Raw genomic sequence first — 20,952 nt, forward strand, 5'->3', positions numbered from 1 at the left:
AGAGAGAGAGAGAGAGAGAGAGAGAGAGAGAGAGAGAGAGAGAGAGAATAAAGATAAAGAAAAATCCAGGGCACTGGAGCACTGGATTTCTTTCTCGAACCCTTTGCTCTTTCCATCCTGGGTCCACACTCTTGACTTCAAAGCCTGAAATAAGGCTTCTAGAACAGTTCTAGGAAACCATGCCATCTGTTTATAAACAGAGAGCCGAGATGTTGAAATGTTCCATCACGGGGACAGGACAAACACGCTGTGACAGAAGCTCCCCGAAGCTTTGTTCCCTCCCGTTTTGTTTTCAGTTCCCGTGAATACTCGGCTCGCTGGATGCGTCTCCGTTTGTGCTAGCACCCTCTCATTTTTCTAATGGCTTGTTTGTTCAAAAACGCGGTGACTGTTGCCAGGGGAGAGAAAACTTGGCATTTCACTAGCACAATTACAGCAGACTAAAAAGCAACAGCCACCAAACAGGTATGTCATGAGGAGGCCATTATGAGATGATGCTCCAATCTGGTGGTTGACAAAGAAAAAGGTTCTAGGGCTGAGGTATGTCTCCCAAGGACCCAGGTTCAGTTCCCCAAACCCACTCAGTCCTCTGTAACTCCAGTTAAAAGGGATCCAATGCCTTCTTCTGGCCTCTGTGGACACTGCCTTCACATACTGCTCATATATACATACGAACAGTTAAAATGCTCATACAAAGAAAAATGAATGAATCTTTTAAAAAATAATTCTTTTAAAAATATTTCAACTCATTAACAGGCAAGCATTAATCGATAACGTTATCGCTAGCTGAAGCTAAATTGGTGTGCTGATGTAGGTAGGCCTTGAAGGGTGCTGTCGTGAGTTACCGGTTTAATCTGGATCCCTTTTCGGTTTTGTGTCAGAAGTGGGGTAAGAGGATGGGTGGTCAGGACGAGCATGTGAAATCCATCTCCACGGACTCCACGGAAGCCTTTCGGGCCTCAGAACTTTTGGTCTTAGGAAACCGTGGGTACCATCCAGTGCTAGCTTCCAGTTGAAGCTTCCCTTCCTTGGACCCTAAAGAACTCCCAAGCTAAAATATTTGCAGCTGCATCTCTCAGACCTGACAAGAGCCTCCTCTGCTCTCAGTGCGCCAATGTCCTGATTACTCTGCAGGTGCTTTAAGATCTGTTACATGTGAAAATACACGTAAATTTGAGGTGACTGAGTTCTGAGTACACGCTGATCTCTAGAGAGATACATAGACTGGGTTTCCATACCTTGCCAAAATGGTTTCTGAAGATGCATAGTGAAAGGTGTTCTAGACTCCAGGTTAGAATGTCTACTGCTATCAAGTTTATAAAAACACAGTTGCCAGAGAAATCTTTACACTCACTTGGCAGGATGCTATCTTCCAATTTTGCCAGACAGTCATATGATTTGTATGTTCTGGGGCAGGCCAATCAAGTCTTTGTCTGCTTGTGGATGACAGATCTTAATCTCGTGTCAGATATTTTAACAGTCAAACATTGCAATAGTATCAGTAGTAAGAAACAATGCTTGGGAATCTTTCACAACGGCGATAGAATCTTCTAATTGAAATTCGTATCATTGCATCCTCTCTTTGAGTTCTTTCAGGTGATGACTTGGCTAACACTATAGCTAATGCGATAAAGCTGATTCCTACAGTGCAGCCTGGCACCACCCCGTCTGATTGGCACAGTCCAGTTCTCAGCTCTGTGTGTTCTACTGAGGGCTAACCAGAAACACATCCGCCAACCTCCACTTTCAAACGCGTATCTCTGATCTCTGGGGATTGGCAAAATTTTACATAAAACAAAATAAATAATAGGTGTTGAGAGATCTGCCTGCTAAGAACATGTCGTCCTGGCCACTGGATTTGGAGATTCAGACCCCGGTGTCTTTATTAATTACAAGCTCAGCAGTGGTCACACGGCCTCCTTATGCTGTGGTTTTCCATGTAGGCTGTGGTGATGGGCTGGATCCCAAGAGCCTGCCCAGGGGATCTGAGAGAAATACCACCAGTGTGCAAGAGGCAAGTCTTGTCATGTGTACCAAGTGTTTTTCCTCATGGTACATTGTAAGTTTCCCACCAGCTCTGAAATCCGGTGTGTCTTTTCCTGTTCTGGATTTCTCTTTTCTTCAATGGCATCAGCAATGGTCCCAACCCTAAGTGAAAGCTGAGGGAGTCTGTTCATGAAGAAGGTCTCAGAGGGTGATCTAGTTAGGATGTCATGCTGACATAGGGGCTGAAGAACCTTGTTTTTCTAATCCAGAGTCACAGTGGGGCCTCTGCATGAGCTCTGGGGATGGAGAGGTCTGTGATGATGCCCTTCAGGCTATGGCACTCAGACCCTGCAGGTCATAGAGGGGTGGTTTCCTGCTCCTCATCTAGTGATATCATCTGCTACACTGAGTGTTTTTAGGAACACTGATTCCTGGCACTGTCTCGCTTCTTCCTCAGGGTGAGCATTTTGCCCCTTATATGAGAGATGCCTGAATCAGGCCTGTGTCTTTCCCACATGAGTAACCCTTGCACTTCCTGGCTCACAGTTTAATCTTCCTCTTGAGTATGATCTAGGTCACGTGGAGGGGGCACACGAGGGTGTTAGTTCTGCCTTCTACCTTATTTCGGAGGCAGGGTCACTCTTATTGTTTATTGCCATGGGGCTCCATGCTCCAGAAGAGCTGGCCTGGGATCTTCTGAGGAATTGATCTCTGACTCTCATCTTGCCATGGGGCCCCTGGAATTACAGACACAATCTACCACATCGCAGTGTTTGCATGGGTTACAGGAACTGAACCCAGGTCATCAGGCTTGCAAAAGCCTCTTTTACATCTCCCTGACCCCTCTTCTTGTTCTTCACAGGGGACTGGAAGAGTGGCTTCCTTTTCCATGAACTTGACACCTCTTCTTTTCCTACATTTTTTATGAGGATGTGACAATCTATGGTATTTATAGTTGATCTGACTTTTTCTTGCATTTAGTAAAAAGCAATTATGATCTTTTCAACTTCCTGTATTCTCAGCAGCTATCGAGCTTGGTATTTTGCATGTGGCATTTCTGTCTATCATTATTACAAGGAGTCTCATTTATTTTGATGAGTGCAGTTATAATAAATGAATTTATCTCTTTAATATTTCATAATGCTAGATCTTTTGAAAGCTCTCATAGGATCTAAAATAGTTATTAAAAATAACATTATGGAAATAAAATAATAACTTTTATAAATATACATTATAAATATTCCAGAGGATTACATAATGTTAGAAAGGTGAAGATAACTTATATCAACCCTGGATGTGGTACTGAAGTTACTGCTTAGTGTGGTATCCCTAGGTCACTTAGCAACCTGATATGAGTGCTATAAGCATCACTTCTTCAAGGTTGACAGTGGACCCCCAAAAGCACCAATTCTTGATCACTTGACTAAAGCCAAGTATTTGGTTTGTTTTTTACAGATAAACTATTTTCCATCCATTTTTAAAGTCATTTTACTTAGGAGAAAATTCTAGTTCAAACCATGCTTACCAGAACCATGACAGTCCCATGAAAAAAAAAAAATACACGGTTATAGAGAGACATTAGAAACTTAAGCTTTTTAAAAGACTTTATTCCTATTACTTTTCCCTTATTTGGATGGGCATTTTGTCTGTCTGTGTGTAAGTGTACCATGTACCCACAGTGTCCTCGGAGGCCAGAAGAGGGCGGTGGATCCCCTAGAACTGGAGAAAGATATTTGTGAGATTTTATGGGTTTAACTTCCCATTACCAGAAGACACAGTCTCACAGCAAACTCCTTCCTCCTCTGGATCTTACAATCGATCTGCCCCCTCTTCTGTAATGTCCCCTGAGTCTATGTGTCGGGTGTTTTGTAGATGGAGTCACTCATTGAGCCTGGGCTCCACAACTCTGAATTTTGCTTAGCTGTGGTTTTCTGGAATGGGCTCCATGTGTTTCAAAGAGAAGTTTCCTTGATGAGGGTTGAGGACTAAACGTGTCTGTGGGTTTAAGGACACGTGAGCAAAGAGGATGGCACCAATTGTTATGCTTATAAGTGAATGGGCATGGAAAAGCCCATGAAGCAATACACAAAAAAATTATAGTTAACTGAGGGATGCTGGGAATTGGAGAAATAGTCTTCCCCAGGGAAGGGCACACCTATTGGTTGTCTAATACAAATAGTTAGTCCTGAAAACACACATACAAGTAACATTATATAGGGTGAGCAGGTTATATTTAGGAATGTATATGTGATACATACATATTTATTCATCTTAGAATAATTAACGAATAAAGAGGTTGTGAATTTGAAAGAGCGAAGGGGTATATGGGAAGGTTTGGGTAGAGACAAGGGGAGGTAGAAATGATGTAATTATATTATAATCTTTAAAAGAAAAGGAAAACATGAAGAAAAAAGATTGTTTTGAGCCTCCAAGTGGATCCTTTCGCAAGAGCATTAAGTGCTCTTAACTGCTGGTCTATCTCTACAGCCCCAAACATCACACTTGTAAAACTTTGTATGTCAAATGAATAGATTAAGTAATGAGCTAAAAATACCTTCTAGAGTTAGCGTAGCGTCTCCAGTCCTAATGTTGTTTGAGACTCATTATTGTCTATAAAAGAGTTACTGTGTCTAAGACAGTCGCACGGTCTCTCGTGGCTTCAGTATCTGTGGTAACTTCATTACATATCTCCTTCGTGAGTGATTTGACTGGAAGTCACACTTAGAGTGAACTTCTCTGTAATTGCAGGTTTTATATGGGGAGAGATTAAACAGATGTGGGACGGCGGCCTGCAGGATTACATCCACGACTGGTGGAATCTGATGGACTTTGTGATGAACTCTTTGTATTTGGCCACAATCTCCCTGAAGATCGTTGCGTTTGTAAAGGTAATTGCTCTTTACATTGTTGATGATGCACTCATCTTTGGTTGTATTAATCTTATTAAGGGACCTTTGTGTGGTATTTACTAGCCTACTATTTTATTTATAGGGCTGAAGTACAGGAACAGTGCTTGCCCTTTCGTTGCTATTGTAAGCATGGCAGAGCTGCTATGATATCACCTTTCTGCCAGTTAAGATGCCTGCCTCAAATAAAATAGCCTTCTAACTCTAGTTCTTTCTAATCCCACTGAACTTCTACTTCAAACACCGCTTAAATTTTGTCAGCCCAAATCTATTTTTGCAAGATATAGCAAACAGATACATTTCATTGGCAAATCAAAAGATCACTCTTCGAAAGCCTTGATGTGGTTGTTTATACTTGAAGTAACAGTTCGACATGATTGGAACGAATTAGCACGTCTTTGTCCTTGCCCTATTCATCATGACACTGACTGTCTGAAATCACCCGCTGGGTTTGTGCACCGGCCCCAGCTATAGCCACCTAGTTCACACAGAGCATTTAGCTCTGCGGTGACAACTGTCATTACTCTCGTACTTGGGGGGACTTGTTTCAGGCTCAAGGTGTTGAATTTCCCCTTTTACTGCATTCATTTTGTCTCCTTCTTCTTGCCTCCTTTAAAATATAATTATTACAAAATGATTAGTGAATTGGTGATTTGGAGAAGAGCGATTCTGATTGATGCCACATGAATAATGCATGCAATTTATGATCCCAACTAAAAAAATGCACACACTAAGGTCCTTACTCACTCAGTGACGCTCTAAACAGTGTTCTAATTCTCTGTGAATACTCATATGTCGTAAGAGCAAAACTGTTCCAACTGAGAATGTTATGGTTTTGTTATGATTTCTCGTGTGTGGGTGTATGTGTGTTATTATAAGCTACAATCACATTCACGTGATCTAATATATGACAATTTGAATCTTAGATATATATATATTATATAACCATATATAACTAAAGATAAAAATAACTCATATCTTGGTTTTAGCATTACAGTAGTTCTAAGAGTTTTCCCTTCAATACAGGATCAGAAAAAGAAACACATACATTTACCATTATTAATCTCCCCCAGCTCCTCTTCTATCTTTTCTTAATTTTAAATCTAAGATTTTTGAGCATCTCATACAGTTCTTACTGTATCTGCATCATGTCTATCCTGCTTCTCCCTTTTCCACCTCCTCCTGTGACCCCCACTTCCTTGAAAATTCATGACCTCTTTTTAAACTACTGCTCTTACATGTCTCCGTTGCCCTCTGCTGGCTTCTGGCCTCCTCTCATGACCTCTGGTCCCCGGTGTTCATCTCTCAGACTGGTGTTTAACGCCGTGCATAAGTGAGAACAGGGCGCTGCTGACCTCCCTGTGCCTGGCTGACCTCCCTGCTGACCTCCCTGCTGACCTCCCTGCTGACCTCCCTGTGCCTGGCTTATTGCCCTCAGTAGAAATTTATGATTCCGTCCTGTAAATGAGGTGACTCCGTTTAGTGGCTGATTAATATTAATATTCTCTTCTCTGTGTACTGCATTTTATTTATCTCTCCATTCTCTAATAAATCAGTCAATCAGTTGACTCTGGCATTGTAAACAATGGTGCCATGACTACAGGGACCCCTTTGATATTATTTCACATTTTTACCAATTTGTTGAAAATTTTGTATTTTGATCCTATTCATTGCCTCCCCAGAGCCTCCCAGGATCCCTCACTTCCTCACCACCAACTTTGTGTTCTCTCTTCCTCCTAATATTTGTTGCCTAGTGCTCTTAGGTCTTCCTCTGTAATGTGACTGGTTGATCAGGAACTACATCCTTAAAGACAACTGGCATCCCTCTCCCAGCAGTTCTAAATTGCCAATAGCTCCTCAGCTAGGGGTAGGACTTCCTGTCCATCGAAGTCTGACCTCCCCTCTCCATGGAGGGATTTATCTGGCTTGAACTGGGGCAGGCCTGGTGGATGCTATCACAAACACTGTGAGCTCATATGTACGAGTGACCTGCCATGTCTGGAAAATACTATTCCATTATTGTCACCTGCCACCTCTTGTTTTCAGTCTTCCTGTGTGTCTTCCACAACATCTCCTGCACCTTGGGGAGGAAGAGTATAATACAGAGGTCCCATTTAGAGCAGAGAATCCCAATCACTATCTATGGCTTGTGTCTCTGCAAAAAGGAACATCTCTGATGAGGACTGAGATGTACATTTGTCTAAGGGTGTAACGATACATTGTTACGAGTCAGTTTAACAAACATACCCCTTTGATATTTTGACACCGTTTCCTGCTCTGAAGCTGACTGCCCTGAATCTTTACAGTATTCTGTTTTTAGTTTAGTGAGGCTCCTTAGATATTTTGCTACCTGATGCACGCATTTGTTTGTATTCCCACCAGCAGTTTTGAGTTGCCTTTCATCTCTGTATTTACCGTACACGGTTATCTTTTGACCTATTTACTAATAACTATTCTGGCTTGGAGAAATGGCATCTTCTTTTGGCTTTGACTTACATTTTCATGATGATTTGTGACACTGGGCTTTACTTCATGCGCTCCCTGGCTATTTGTGTTTTTGTTTTCTGAGAAATGTCCAGTCAGATCATTGACCCACTTTTGAAATGGAGCTACTTGGGTTTTGTTGCTGAGGGATTTTTTTTTTTCTGTGATCGAGAGAAGACACTTTGAAGATTAAATCAACCAAGAGCTCTTTAAATACAATTACCTTCAAAAACACTTCAAGCAAGATAATTTCCACTCACATTATTACGATACTATTTTTGATATGTAAGATAATTTTTCATATGTAAGAATTCAAGTGTTATTTATATTTAATAGATGAGTTGAGCCTTTATATGGGGAGGGTATGGAGAGAATAGGGGGAGACAGACAGACAGATAGGGAGAGTGTTTAGGATGTGTTCCCAGTATACACCCCTGCAGACCCATCTTCCACAGACTGCGACCCCCCAATGTTACCACAAGCTGTCCATCCATTGAGGGACATTGCAGATCCAAATGACAGCACAGCCTTTGAAGCTTTTTTTTGAGGCTGCTTGTGAGGTGATTACCGCTTATCCACCGCTTCCTGCTAGTATTGCTTGAAGCAAGCTATTCAATATCTCAAGTGCCTTTTCTGGAAAGCATCAATAATCTTCAGACTCAGTGAGAGGAGCTCATTTAAAAACTAAGTCTTTACTCTGACTCTGTAGGATACCCTGGTTTGGTCTCTGTTGCTGTGATAAACACCAAGACCGAAAGCAACTTGGGGGAAGAAAGGGTTTACTTCCTCTTGGAGCTTACAGGGCATCTGGAAAGGAAGTCCAGGCAGGAACCTGGAGGCACGAACCAAAGCAGAGATCGTGAAGAACTGCTTCTTACCTGCTTTCTTTCCAAAGTTTGTTCAGGTTCTTACACAACCCAGGACCACCAGAACAGAGGTGGCACTGCCCACAGTGGATGGCACCAGGCTTTATCAGTCATTAATCAAGAATATGCCCCAAAGACTGACCTACAGGCCATTCTGAGGAAGGAAATTCTTCAGCTGACACTTTTTGCCTGTTTGTAGATGCCTGTCACTTGCATCCAGTTGACATAAACTAACGCACTTGTACATATAAGGTAACAGTGTTACAGCGTCTATAGACTGGGCATACAGACACAGAGGACTTGACTTTTCTCTGATTATGAGCTTTGGTTGTGCTTGCTTGCATGCTTTGGTGCTTTTTGTACTAAAGGGATGGTTGTTTTTAAATTTTTTTTTGATGTACAATTGCTTGTTGATTTCCAGAACACCGTTTTAAATCTTATTTTGGCTTCATTGAGACTGGTTCAGAACTACTTTTTACCCAGCCCATTTCCACAGGCAAAGCTTGTCTCGCAAGCTTATCTTCAGTCCTTTGACAGGCATGAGTAAATCTCTATACCTCTTAACTGCGTAACATATAATTTCAACAATCAAAATTATTATGAATAATTTTATACAAGCAATTGATTTCACAGCCATGGTAGAGTCTTTACATCATTTTGATAAACAGTTTTGACTGGATGACTTCACTGAATCTTCTTCTTACCAGTTAACAGAATTACAAAAACTATTGCTTCTGTCTTATGAATGATCTCACACCAGAGTCAGCTCCTCGGATACAGTGTTTTCTGTGAGGTTCTTCAGTTTTGCAACAAGGACAATTGAATCCTGCTTGTTTGTTCTAGAATTATCTGCTAGGGAAGAAATTCTTAGGCTTTTCTCTTTTCTTTTTCTACTTTATTAGCACATAGAGAAACATTTTCATCTTGTAACATAGTCATTAAAATCAATATACTTTTTTCCTGTAACCTTGTGTGATGAATGTGCATGCCATATTTCATCACTAAATCAAATACCCGAGACCATCAACCTATAAAGAACAAAGGTCTTCTTTGGTTCACAGATTGAAGGTGGTGGTCCGTGGTCACTTGGCACTTCTGTACTGTGTTAGAAAATGCATGACAGAGCAAACTAGCCACCTATTAGTGGGACAAAAGGAATGAGGAAGAAAGCAGGGTCCCCTAATCCTCTCTTTGGGCATCTCCCTAGGTGGCACAGCATCTGAAAGGGTTTACCATCTCCCATTACCAGGGAACTGAAGGTCATGCCGTTGCAAATCAGCCTTAGGAAGACATTCTACATCCAACTATGGCAACAGCCATTTTCGTAATATATCTACCTAAAAGTTTAACTCATTTTGATTGACAGTTGGCTTTTATGAATATTCACCAGCTTATAAAGGGCATGAAGACGAAGTCGCATATTTTCCTATAAGCTAGGGACATATGATCCAATGTTATGATTCACTCCATCATCAGCTCGTAACACTCCTGCCAACCTACTCCTCTCCTAACAACCTGCTCCTAACCCCCCAGCTTTATCTAGAAGCCCACATCCCTACCAGTGATTCACCTTCCTTGTCCTTCAGCATGTCTGACTCTTCGCTTGTGATTTTAGAGCTTCTAAAGGAAAGAACTTCAGGAGACAGTTCTCCACTCAGGAGACATTAGGAACCCACAACACATGGCTGGTTATGTCTACAACAAAGAGGAGTTCTCTCAGAAAGGTTAATCCCAGCAGAAAGGGAGGCTTTCGGCAAAACTGTGTCACAGGAGGAGTCCAGTGAAAATCAATGGTGGGGTGGACAGTGTACATGATGGCCTCAGAAAGGGAGAAGGTGTGTAAACACCTACTGCTCGCTCCCTCACAGATTACTCTACAAAACGAGGCTACCATCTTGGGCCTTTGGGATTCTAATGTCCACTTATCTCCTTCTGAGGTAACATGCTCATAATTGCTATTTTGAAGTCCTTGTCTTACGATTTATCTAAACTGATTTAGCAAGCATACTGTCTTGGCTGTTGGTGGTTGTATTTTTGTGCTGGAAACTAGACCTCTGAAGTTAGGGTGTTTGTAGTGTTTCTCTGTGTGGCTATTTCTGTGTGTGCTCAGTTCTTTGGTTGCTATTACCACACTCTGACAGGTCATAGACCAGAAGAATGATGCTTGTTTTTCAGTAGGGGCCATTCTGTGTTCAGATTCTGACTGTTCCAAGGTTTAAAATTCTGGCTAGAACTCTGGTTTCAGACTTCAGGTGCTACTGATGGGTTCAATGATGATGCAGTAGGTGGGGTGGGTGGCATGCTACTCTGAAGGTCTCTTTTGTGACTTGGGTCCTGTCTTAATCAATGTTCTGGTGCTACAAAGAGACATCATGACCACAGCAACTTGTAAAAGAAAGCTTTAAACTGAGGGCTTGTTTACAGCTTCACACGTAAACAAGTTTTACAGTTTTAGCCCTTTATCATCATGGAAGAAGCATGGTGGCACACAGGCAAAAATGGCTCTAGAGAAGTAGCTGAGAACCACATCCTGATCAGTTGGCTGACTGAGAGAGAGAGACTCTGGGCCTGGCTTGGGCTTTTAAAACCACAAAGCCCACCCCCAGTGACACACTTTCTCCAAAAAGGCTCTATCTCCTAATCTTTTCAAATAGTGCCACTCCCTGGTAACCAAGCATTCAAATTTACAAGCCTGTGAGAGCCATCCTCATACAAACTGCCACAGGTCCACCTCCACTAAGGGAGGAGGAGGCAGAGCTAGAGGTACCCTAGAGTTGCCAGGAATGGCAGCATATCTGAAGGGTTGGAGGTGATTGTGAGGAGGCTGGAGTATGGATTCCCTAGAAAGAATAGATGAGTTGATTAGCCTTTTTGGTCTAGTTTCTTGAGATCTTTATATATTTTGGAGATCAGACTTTTGTCAGTTGCAGGGTTGGTGAAGATCTTCTCCCAGTCACAAAGGTTGCCTTTGTGTCTTAGCAACAGTGTCCTTTGCTTTACAGAAGCTTCTCAGTCTCAGGAGGTCCCATTTATTCAATGAGGTCCTTAATGTCTGTTCTAGCCATAAACAAAGGACATTGAGCCTATAATTAGTGATCCTAGAGAAGCTAAATAAGGAGAACCCAAAGAAAAACATATAGGTATCCTCCTGAATATTAACCTTCATCAGGCGATAAAAGGAGACAGAGACAGAGACAGAGACCCACACTGGAACACTGGACGTAATTCTCAAGGTCCAAATCAGGAGCAGAAGGAGAGAGAGCACGAGCAAGGAACTCAGGACCATGAGGGGTGCACTCACACACTGAGACAATGGGGATGTTCTATTGGGAACTCACCAAGGCCAGCTGGCCTGGGTCTGAAAAAGCCTGGGATAAAACCGGACTCTCTGAACATAGCGGACAATGAGGACTACTGAGAACTCAAGAACAATGGCAATGGGTTTCTGATCCTACAGCACGTACTGGCTTTGTAAGAGCCTAGGCAGTTTTGATGCTCAACTTACTAGACCTGGATGGAGGTGGGGGTTCCTTGTACTTCCCACAGGGCAGGGAACCCTGATTGCTTTTCGGGCTGAGGAGGGAGGGGAACTTGACTGGGGGAGGGGGAGGGAAATGGGGGGCGGTGGCGGAGAAGAGACAGAAATCTTTAATAAATAAATAAAGAAAGAAAGAATAGATGAGGGAAAATAGGGATGGTCTCCCTGAGCCCCAGCCACATGTGGTGGCTGTGGGGTCCCTCCAGGTTGTTGGGGAGTGGCAAAAAGATTGGGGGGGTCTTGGAGGAGCGGCTGAATTGGTCAGCAAGAAAGAACTAGGGGAACCCTGGACCCACAGCACCAGAAAACCAAAACCCAAGAGGATGGAAGTAGGCTAGGAGGAGGAGCTGGGACCAAAATCAAATTTCCAAATTGACATGCTAATATCTAATAGGTTTAGAAAATATAGCCAGTGGGCAAATACTTTATTCTTTATAGATTTAAATAACATTGTGGTTTGCAAAGCTTTTTAATTGCTTCTTAAAGCAATGGCTTATTCACTTACTTTATCTCAGTGTGCAGCCCAGGCTGATTTTGTACTCATCATATAGCGTATGCTGACCTCCAAGTCACAATCCTCTCTTGAGTCTTGGGTGCTGGGATTACAGGTGTGCACTGCTCCACCTGACTCAGTGACCTCTATAGAAGCCTAAGAAAATGCACATGTGTGTGGCAAGATTAAAACAGAGGAAATGAATGAGCCGTAGCACCTCTTACTCACTGCTCACGTCTCTGTTCTCTAACAAGAACCAAGGTGTCTGCATCAGGAAACAGACGAAGTATTGATTTACACTATGATCTGAACATCCGTCCCCGTGTTCCAATTCCCCAATGAGGATGTTTGTGTTGAGAGCCAGATGTGCCCCCGTGCACAAGGGATTTATACAACAGGAAAGGAAATCGGAAATTATGAATCTCAAAATTTACGGGATACAGCTGAGCTAGCTGCTCATCTTTCCCCTGGGGACAGAAAGATCTGAACTTTCTTAAGTAAATAACTATTCTCTTGAGAACAAGGTCCCTGGGTTTATTATCCAGAGAACGGAAGTCTGTGGCTCCAGGGAAGATATCTGTGAGTCCCTCAGGAGCCTTTGTAACTTCGAATGGGGATTCGCCATTACAACACGATTAAACCCAAAGAGCAGCCATGTTTGCTCAAGAAGGCGATATGTGGCATGACATTGTCAGTAAGGCATCACTTCCTAATAGCTACCCACCCTACTAGACTCTGAATCCAGTGTGGATGCTGATATTAGGGCCGGGCGAGAGTCTCATGCTTTAGAAGATTCCCCCTTACGATTCTTTCAGTTACAGCCAAGATCACCCACTAAGAAGGTTCTGTGTCCATCACTGTGTTATTGTGTCATGATGGCTTCTATAGCAGTTTGTCTCCAACTGCTGCAGCATTGCTATTAAAGGCAAAGCCTCTCCTCTCCATTGGGACTCTAAAAGCCTCAACAACATATAGACCCTATACATCTCTAACCTCTTCTCCCCTACTCCCACAATGCCTTGTGCTAATGCCCTTAAGTGTTTGTGTTATAATTACTTGTATCTGTCTGTGTCCTAGTCTATGAGGATGTTATGGGTAAACTATCTCCTAAGCACTCGTGGTACACAGTGTGGAGTATTGATCATTTCAAGATGTTTCAAAAGGTGCTTCCTTCCTTATCAATATACTTCCTCTGTCAGACTGTATATTGTTTGTGACTCAAGAACACCGACTAGGGTTTTAAAAAATAATCATTTTTTCTTGTTCAGACTTTATTGTTTTATAATGTCCCTCATGCAAGAGTCTACAAGTTGAATCTGGTCAGTTGAATAAGCTGAGGAGTTGTGTTCTTTGCAAGATTTTAAAATACAACGTAACAGTCAAGAACGAAATTGGCATATGAAGATTTTTAGCACATGGACATAAATTAGAAATAAGGACAGACCTGTCCAACCATGTGAATTAAAGCTCATGAGTTATAAGGCAATGAATTTCTGTCTTTGTATAGCTTACCCTAGCCCAGTGGTTCTCAACCTTCCTAAAGCTGCGACCCTTTAAGACAGTCCCGCAGTTATAGAGACTCCCCAGCCATAAATTTATTTTCACTGCTACTCTTATTTTGCTACTGTTATGAATCATCATGCAAATATCCTTGTTTTTTGATGATACTTTTTTTTTGTTGTTTTTTCTTTTTTTGATGATACGTTTTTTGATGGTGTTTCTTGACCCCCGTGAAAGGGGCATTCAACCTCCAAAAGGGGTCATGGCCCACAGGTTGAGAACTACTGCTCCAGCTACTGCCATCGTAAAGACTATACCTCCCAATCGGTGCCAGAGGTGGACCCAGGAAAACGCCACAGACCTGAACTCGACTCTGTCAGCGTGTGTGTTTACTTCCCCTTCCTTTCTCTTTCCCCAGTACAGTGCTCTGAACCCACGGGACACGTGGGACATGTGGCACCCCACCCTGGTGGCAGAGGCTTTATTTGCTATTGCAAACATCTTCAGTTCCCTGCGGCTGATCTCGCTGTTCACTGCCAATTCGCACCTGGGACCTCTGCAGATCTCGCTGGGACGGATGCTTCTGGACATCCTAAAATTCCTCTTCATCTACTGCCTCGTGCTGCTCGCCTTTGCCAATGGCCTAAATCAGCTGTACTTCTACTATGAAGAAACGAAGGGGTTAAACTGCAAAGGCATCCGGTGCGAGAAGCAGAACAATGCCTTTTCCACGTAAGTCCGGGAGGCGGTGTTCCTCTTGGTAAACGCTGGGCGGAGTGAAGAGTATATGCCTTCACAGATTTCAAAAATCTACCCCATGGTTACAAAGGAAATGGAGAATTAAAGCTATGAATAATGCAGGAAATGGAATTAGCATGGCTTTGAATAGAAATGTAAACTTCTGGCATTCAGAAAAAAAAAATACCGGGTACATTTATTTTAAGTTTTAGTAAATGGTCTTTTCTTTTATATGACCTCAGGAAGAGGAAAGGCTATCTATCCCGTTTGAAAATGTAGAATTCAAAAAGGAAGCCTATGTATTATTGATGTCTTATATGTATGCATGTGCAATCAGTCTTGTTGGAAAGTCCAAGTGCTTTTCCGCATTTCCACATGACCCTTCACATGATTCTTTTGACTCTTAGTGCAGTATGCAAAAACATAAACATGCAAATATTATCCAAAACGGATACTCAAGTCTGCACGTTATAATTACCTAGGAAACACTTCCTGTAAGCTTCCATGAGGATGAGCAGTTATACACGGCCATTGTCAAATTCTGGTGACTCTCATAAGCAGAATTGATGGCAGCCCACACTCAGGAGAGACTCGTGTGCCCTGCCACCATCTCACAGGCTTTTCTGCCTGCTTCTGTTTCCTTCCCACTGTGAGAAACAAAGGTTAGCAAGTTAAGACCCTGGGTGACTTCTCTGCACACAGCCACACCAGTATGGACACATGCTTGTTTTGTAACTTTAATAAGCAGCCTCTTTCATGGGCCCTCATAGAACTAGACACACTGCAAAAGAGACAGTAAGGTTCCAACTAGAAGGCATTTCGCATAGCCTAAATCACTCGGAGCTAGAATGCTCTAGTTGCTTTAATCCTGCATCTGTTTGTTTTTATCCTGATATTTAAAACTCCATTTTAATTAACCAGCATCTGCTTGTGTGCACAGAGCATTTCGATCTCACCCTTTTAGATTTGATACAAACTCCCAGTCGTAAGAAACCATGTGATTCTGATTCCCCCTGTCTCACCTTATTCAATCTTGGACCCAGCCAGTTAACTTGGCCTCCTCCTCGGTTGTCTTCACCTTGGTTTGAAGGGGGGGTGGTGAAATCTCCTTCATCCTTGTATGCTAGAACTTTAGATGGCTGGCCATTTCCTGACCATATGTGGATTTTTAGTTTTTTTTTTTTTTTTGCCTTGTGACTTGGCCAAAGGCAGTGAGGACAAGAGAATCACGAGGACCCAGATCCCACCACCCTCCCCCTGTACCTGTCATAATCTTTCTGGACATTGTCTGGTGATGATTGTCTCTTTGGCTTTGTGACAGCGTGCCCTGTCCCAGGCTCCACCTCTCCTAAAACCTTTGCTGCTTCCTCGTGCTATCTCATTAGAAGCTCTTTGCGGGGTCCTCCTCCTGTGTGTGCTGCTAAGTCCTTCCTGTGTGCTGTATCCCTGAAGGAGCTACAGCAAAGTCACCCCTCCCTCCTCATTCTCAATTTAACGGAAAAGATCTCACTCACAACCGAACCCTTCGTACCTGCCTGACTCCCCGGCCAGTAGTAAGGCTACTGTCACACTGTCACACTGTCCCTGTTTGTGATACCTTCAAATTCCCTGTCATCTCCTTGTTCCTAATGTTGGTTTATTAGTACATGATTAATTAAATATCATACCAAAAGCATGATAGTCAGATGTCCAATGTATAATCTGACATAGATTTATTCCAAAAGTAAAAGTTAGATTCTTTCAACCTCAGAATGGTTTTAGTTTATTTATTTGTACCCACTATTTCTTCCATGACTTGAGAGGCAATAGACAGTTGCATATCCCAGATATTGTAGGACTAAATCTTTTGACACCCTCCCCCAAGGATCAGATGTTTCATCTAAATTACTTTTTCCTGCAAATGACAATGACAGTTATGTTTTTTGCAATTATTTTAAATTACAACTAACCCTGAATATTATTAAATTGGGTGTGTTAGGCTTAAGCTTATCCCTAGCTGACTCTGCTGTGATGTAACAGATGTCTCTCGTCCTAAAAGGGACATATGGCGACACTTGGCGTCTCTCGTTATCTACCCTTCATAGCTGCGTTTTCACTTTCAGTTTTTCTGCCACAATTTTTTTTCTCAGTGTTTTGCTACCCATTATTGCAGAGATTATATTCCATATGACATTAAAATCAGTCCACGCCTCACACAGGGCCTGTGCTAGCATTGTGGGTCCTCAAAGACAGACAGTAGCACGTCCTGAACGGCATTGTGTTTGGTGCACTGCTGTATCATCAGCTTCTCGGCCCTCCCTCCTGGACGGCAGCTGTCTGTCTGATCGCAGCAGCTCGGGCTTGTGTCCCTTCCTCTCCTCAGTGCCGCCCTGGGTCAACATCTCTCTCCACCTCTCTGTCCTTCTTCATTTAGCTCCTGAGTGCGATGTAGGGCGCTGTAATCACTGGCTCTAGTGAACAGTTATCATCTTAGAGCACATTCAGTGAAAGCCCCGAAGGAAAGCTTGGGTTTGGACCGCTCTCTTTCCAAACCTGCTTTTCCTCATTCCCAGATCCCTGAGCCACATCGGGAAGTAAAACCTTGGCTTTGTCACTGTGCTTCCTCTCCCCCTCCACTCTATACGTCTTTCTCTCTGTCAGCATCATCATCTTGTCAGTATCTTTCCTTGTTCACTGCCCAGACTCAAGTCTACTTCCTGTCACTGAGTTTGTTCTGTCTGTCTGTCCGTAAGCTCTTTCTGGACCAAGAGTAGAGGCTCCACCATCTAAGTTCATAATGAATACCTATCTCTTCCCAGATTCACCCTTAACCTTGCTGGACCTCTCCAGTCCTTCAGTGATCTGACCTTAGCTTCTAGTCCCAATTTTTTTTCCCCAAGTTCTTAACATTATTTTACTCTTTCCTAACAAATTGATTATGAATCCCCAGTATATAATTTTCTTTTTGCCTTTCCGTAGTCCCTTATTTGGCCTTTGCACTTCTCAATCTTTTAATCTTTTCAGAGATCCTTTTTCCAGGGCTCCTTCCTTGATGCCTACCTGCTGTGGGCTCGCAGTGAGCACAGACCATGACCCATGTCTGAAGCAGGCTTTTTCTTTTGGGCTACCAACCCACTCCCGAATCGGGACATGGAGAGTTATTATTAGTTATGAACATTTGGCCTTAGCTTATGCTCATTTCTGGCTAGCCCTTATAATTTAAGATGTTTCTCTTCATCTGTTTTGCCTCCGGGCTTTTTACCTTTCTTCCTGTGTCTGCTGATTGGTGGCTGGCTGTCCCTATTTCTCTTCATCTGTTTTGCCTCCGGGCTTTTTACCTTTCTTCCTGTGTCTGCTGATTGGTGGCTGGCTGGCCCTGGGCATCTCCTTCTCTTTATCCCTTGTCCTCTCCTATCTTCTTCTCCCCTTGTTCTTCTCCAGGCTAGATTTCTCCTCCTGGTTATTCTCCCCACCTGCTGTCAGCCCCGCCCACCCCCTCTCTAGCTGTTAACCACTCAGCTCCTTATTAGACCAATCGGGTGCCTTAGACAGGCAAGGTGAAAAAAATGCAACACGTCTTTCCATAGCTAAACAAATACAGCATAAACAAATGTAACACACCTTGACACAGTTAAAGTAATAGCCCACAGCATAAACAATGTAACACATCTTTACCCAGTTAAAGTACTATGCCACAGCACTGGTCTGTTAAGACTGCCTTTTCCACAAGCAAATGGATACGTCTCCCACTCCCTTTGTGTTCTGTAGTTTGCTCATTGACATGTGAAAAACGACTCCATCCTTAAGACTCTCAACTATTCCAACGGTGGCGCAGGCCTTTAATCCCAGCCCTGGGGAGGCAGAGGCTGTGGACCTCTGTGAGTTTTGGGCCAGCCTGGTCTATAAGAGCTAGTTCCAGGAAAGGCTCCAAAGCTACAGAGAAACTCGGTCTTGGAAAAAAAAATCAACTATTTGGTGACTGAAATAAATCTATTCAGAAGTTTTAGCTCACTGCCCCGGCAAGGGATCTGCCCAGGAAGTGGGGGTCATGAGCCTTATGACATTGTCTGATTAAACGAAGTTCATTTGAGTGTACTGGAGCTCAATTCATAATGCCTTGTACTGGCCAATTAAGGTCATATTTTACATATTTTAATATGACATTTTTGGTTAGAAAACAAACAAATGTTGAGTTGCGTCATGTTGTGAATTTGTTCAATCATCATTTTAGTCTCAAAGAACAAGAGGAAATCTCAGCCTCAGAACACATTTTTTTCCTTGCTTATTCCATGTCTCTAGCTGTAAATATTTAGCCAAAAAGGAATAGGATCATTCAAAAAGTAACAGCTGAAAAATAAAATACCTTCACAGGGAAAGAAATAAAATGTTATTTTCAGAAAAGCAAAACTCTGGTCCATATAAAGTGGGTCTTCAGTTTAGACATCAACACAGCTTTATGTCATGTGAGTTAATTAGGTTATGGTATTACCTTGGGAAATTAATAAGCATTTCCTTAAAAAAAAAAAACTTCTTTCACTCACACAATGTGGAAAATATTAGCCACATGAAGGTCTTCTGAGATGTGATCCAGCTAATGAATCCGAAATTTATGGACATCATGGGTCCCAGTGGATTTGAGAAGCAGTAATAGTCCTTCCTGGAAGCATTGGCTTTGAAATATTAACCTACATCACAGTCCAATGAGAAATCAACTCCTTGAGGGATGCCTGAATACCAGGTCCTTAGTTCATCTGTGAAGCAAATATATTTTAGCTAGGTAAAATGTCCTGTGAATTTCACCACTGAATCATCCCACCAAAGGAAAAGAAAACTCTATAGTTGATCACAAAATATCATTTTGCATTTTCTTCTGCTAAATCTTAATTCTTAAATGTCTGTAGATATTTGCTGAATGATTAATGAAGGTTCTTTGAAAAATCGGTTCTTTTACATAGAAGCCAATGGGGACTGTCAATCATGGAAGAACTTTGATTTGCATGGCTGCTTTATCAGAATGCTTGAGGAAGCAACCACAATGGAAAGGCACTTATAATGTCATCTGTTTGTTAGTATTTTATAAAATGTGCTATGCAACATGTAACTTTTCTTTTTCTGTCCTGTGTGATGCATGTATGCATGCATGCATGCATACATGTATATAAGTATGTATATACAAGTGTGCATGTGCATTTGGAGGGCAGAAGTTGAAGTCTGTGTCTTCCTCCATAACTCTCTGCTTCACTGAGATGGAATCTCTCACTGAGCCCAAAGCATGCTGATTTAAAAGCTAGCATGGCTGCCAGCCCCAGGAATCTAGTCTCACCTCCTAAAGACGGGATTATGGGCAAAAGTCACACCTGCCCAGCTTTGGTGTGGGTGCCAGGGATTCAGACACCAGGTGATGGCTTCCGCGGCGGGTGCTTGATCTACCAAATCAAATCTTAGCTATGTCGTGTAGAACTTTTTCCTGAGTTGCTCCCTCATGTCAGGACAAACCCAACTGAAGTATATTTATATGTTCCCATGAGGGGTCATCAATGTTGGGAAAGAAAGGACACAGTTAACTCGTATTAGATTCAAAGGATGCCTAAGAGTTACTACTAAAACATAAGAAATTCGACCCATAAATCAAATTAAAATATCTCAGCTGGGCAGTGGTAGTGCACGCCTTTAATCCCAGCACTCAGTATGCAGAGGCAGATGGATCTCTGCCTCTGAGTTCAAGGCTAGACTGGTCTACAAGAGCTAGTTCCAGGATAGGCTTTAAAACTTCAGCAAAACCCTGTCTCAAAAAAACCAAAAAACATTTCCATGAACTTTTCCAGAGTTAATTCATTTCAGTCTCCTGACAGTTTGGAGACCCACTGGGCTCTTTCATGTGAAGACTTCTTCACCTTCTGATATAACAGAACACCCCTCATTTTGACTAAATTTGGCCAAAACAGCATCTTTGTTACAATTATCTGTCACATCATCTTACTATTATAAAATGTAAATGAAATTAAATTTTATCTCCTAGAATCAGCTTTTCATCTAAAACTATGTTTTCACTTGTGAAAAGCAATAGATTTGTGGAACTAAAGGTCTACGTGGCAGTTTAGACATATTTAGTTAGACTTCTTTGATCATGAGGGCTAGAAATGAATTGTGTCAGTACCAGGCATTCTGCCGTAAGAACAACACAGAACTACAGCCCTCAGATCCCCTGAGCAAGGAGGACACGCCCCGCTTTAGGGAGTTGATGCAGAGCTGGGCAAGGAGGCTTATCTCAGTCTCAGCATGATCCTGTGTTTCCCCATGCATTCCCTTTCCTCGTCCTGTGGTTAATCCATCCTTTGTTTCTGCATCCTGGTATATGCTGTGGCAAACCCCCAGCACACCTTGTTCCCAATGAGCCTCCTAAACTCTATTTCAGGCTCTTTTGGCAACTACCTCACCTTGGTATTTCCTGCAATGAGTATG

At 42.5% G+C, this 20,952-nt stretch overlaps 1 protein-coding gene across 5 annotated transcripts in view; it reads left to right on the forward strand.

Annotated features, from left to right (window-relative positions):
- Trpc4 (transient receptor potential cation channel subfamily C member 4) overlaps window positions 1–20,952 on the forward strand; it is a 165,744-nt gene that overhangs the window by 117,714 nt on the left and 27,078 nt on the right. For all 5 annotated transcript variants that reach the window (XM_013348890.2, XM_026783208.1, XM_026783471.1 and 2 more), the window contains 2 exons: window positions 4,735–4,874; window positions 14,192–14,505. In XM_013348890.2, the coding sequence (XP_013204344.1) occupies window positions 4,735–4,874; window positions 14,192–14,505 (454 nt within the window). The remainder of the gene's footprint in view (window positions 1–4,734; window positions 4,875–14,191; window positions 14,506–20,952) is intronic.

This window comes from Microtus ochrogaster, chromosome 1, assembly GCF_000317375.1.
Source record: "Microtus ochrogaster isolate Prairie Vole_2 chromosome 1, MicOch1.0, whole genome shotgun sequence".
Lineage (NCBI taxonomy): Eukaryota > Metazoa > Chordata > Mammalia > Rodentia > Cricetidae > Microtus > Microtus ochrogaster.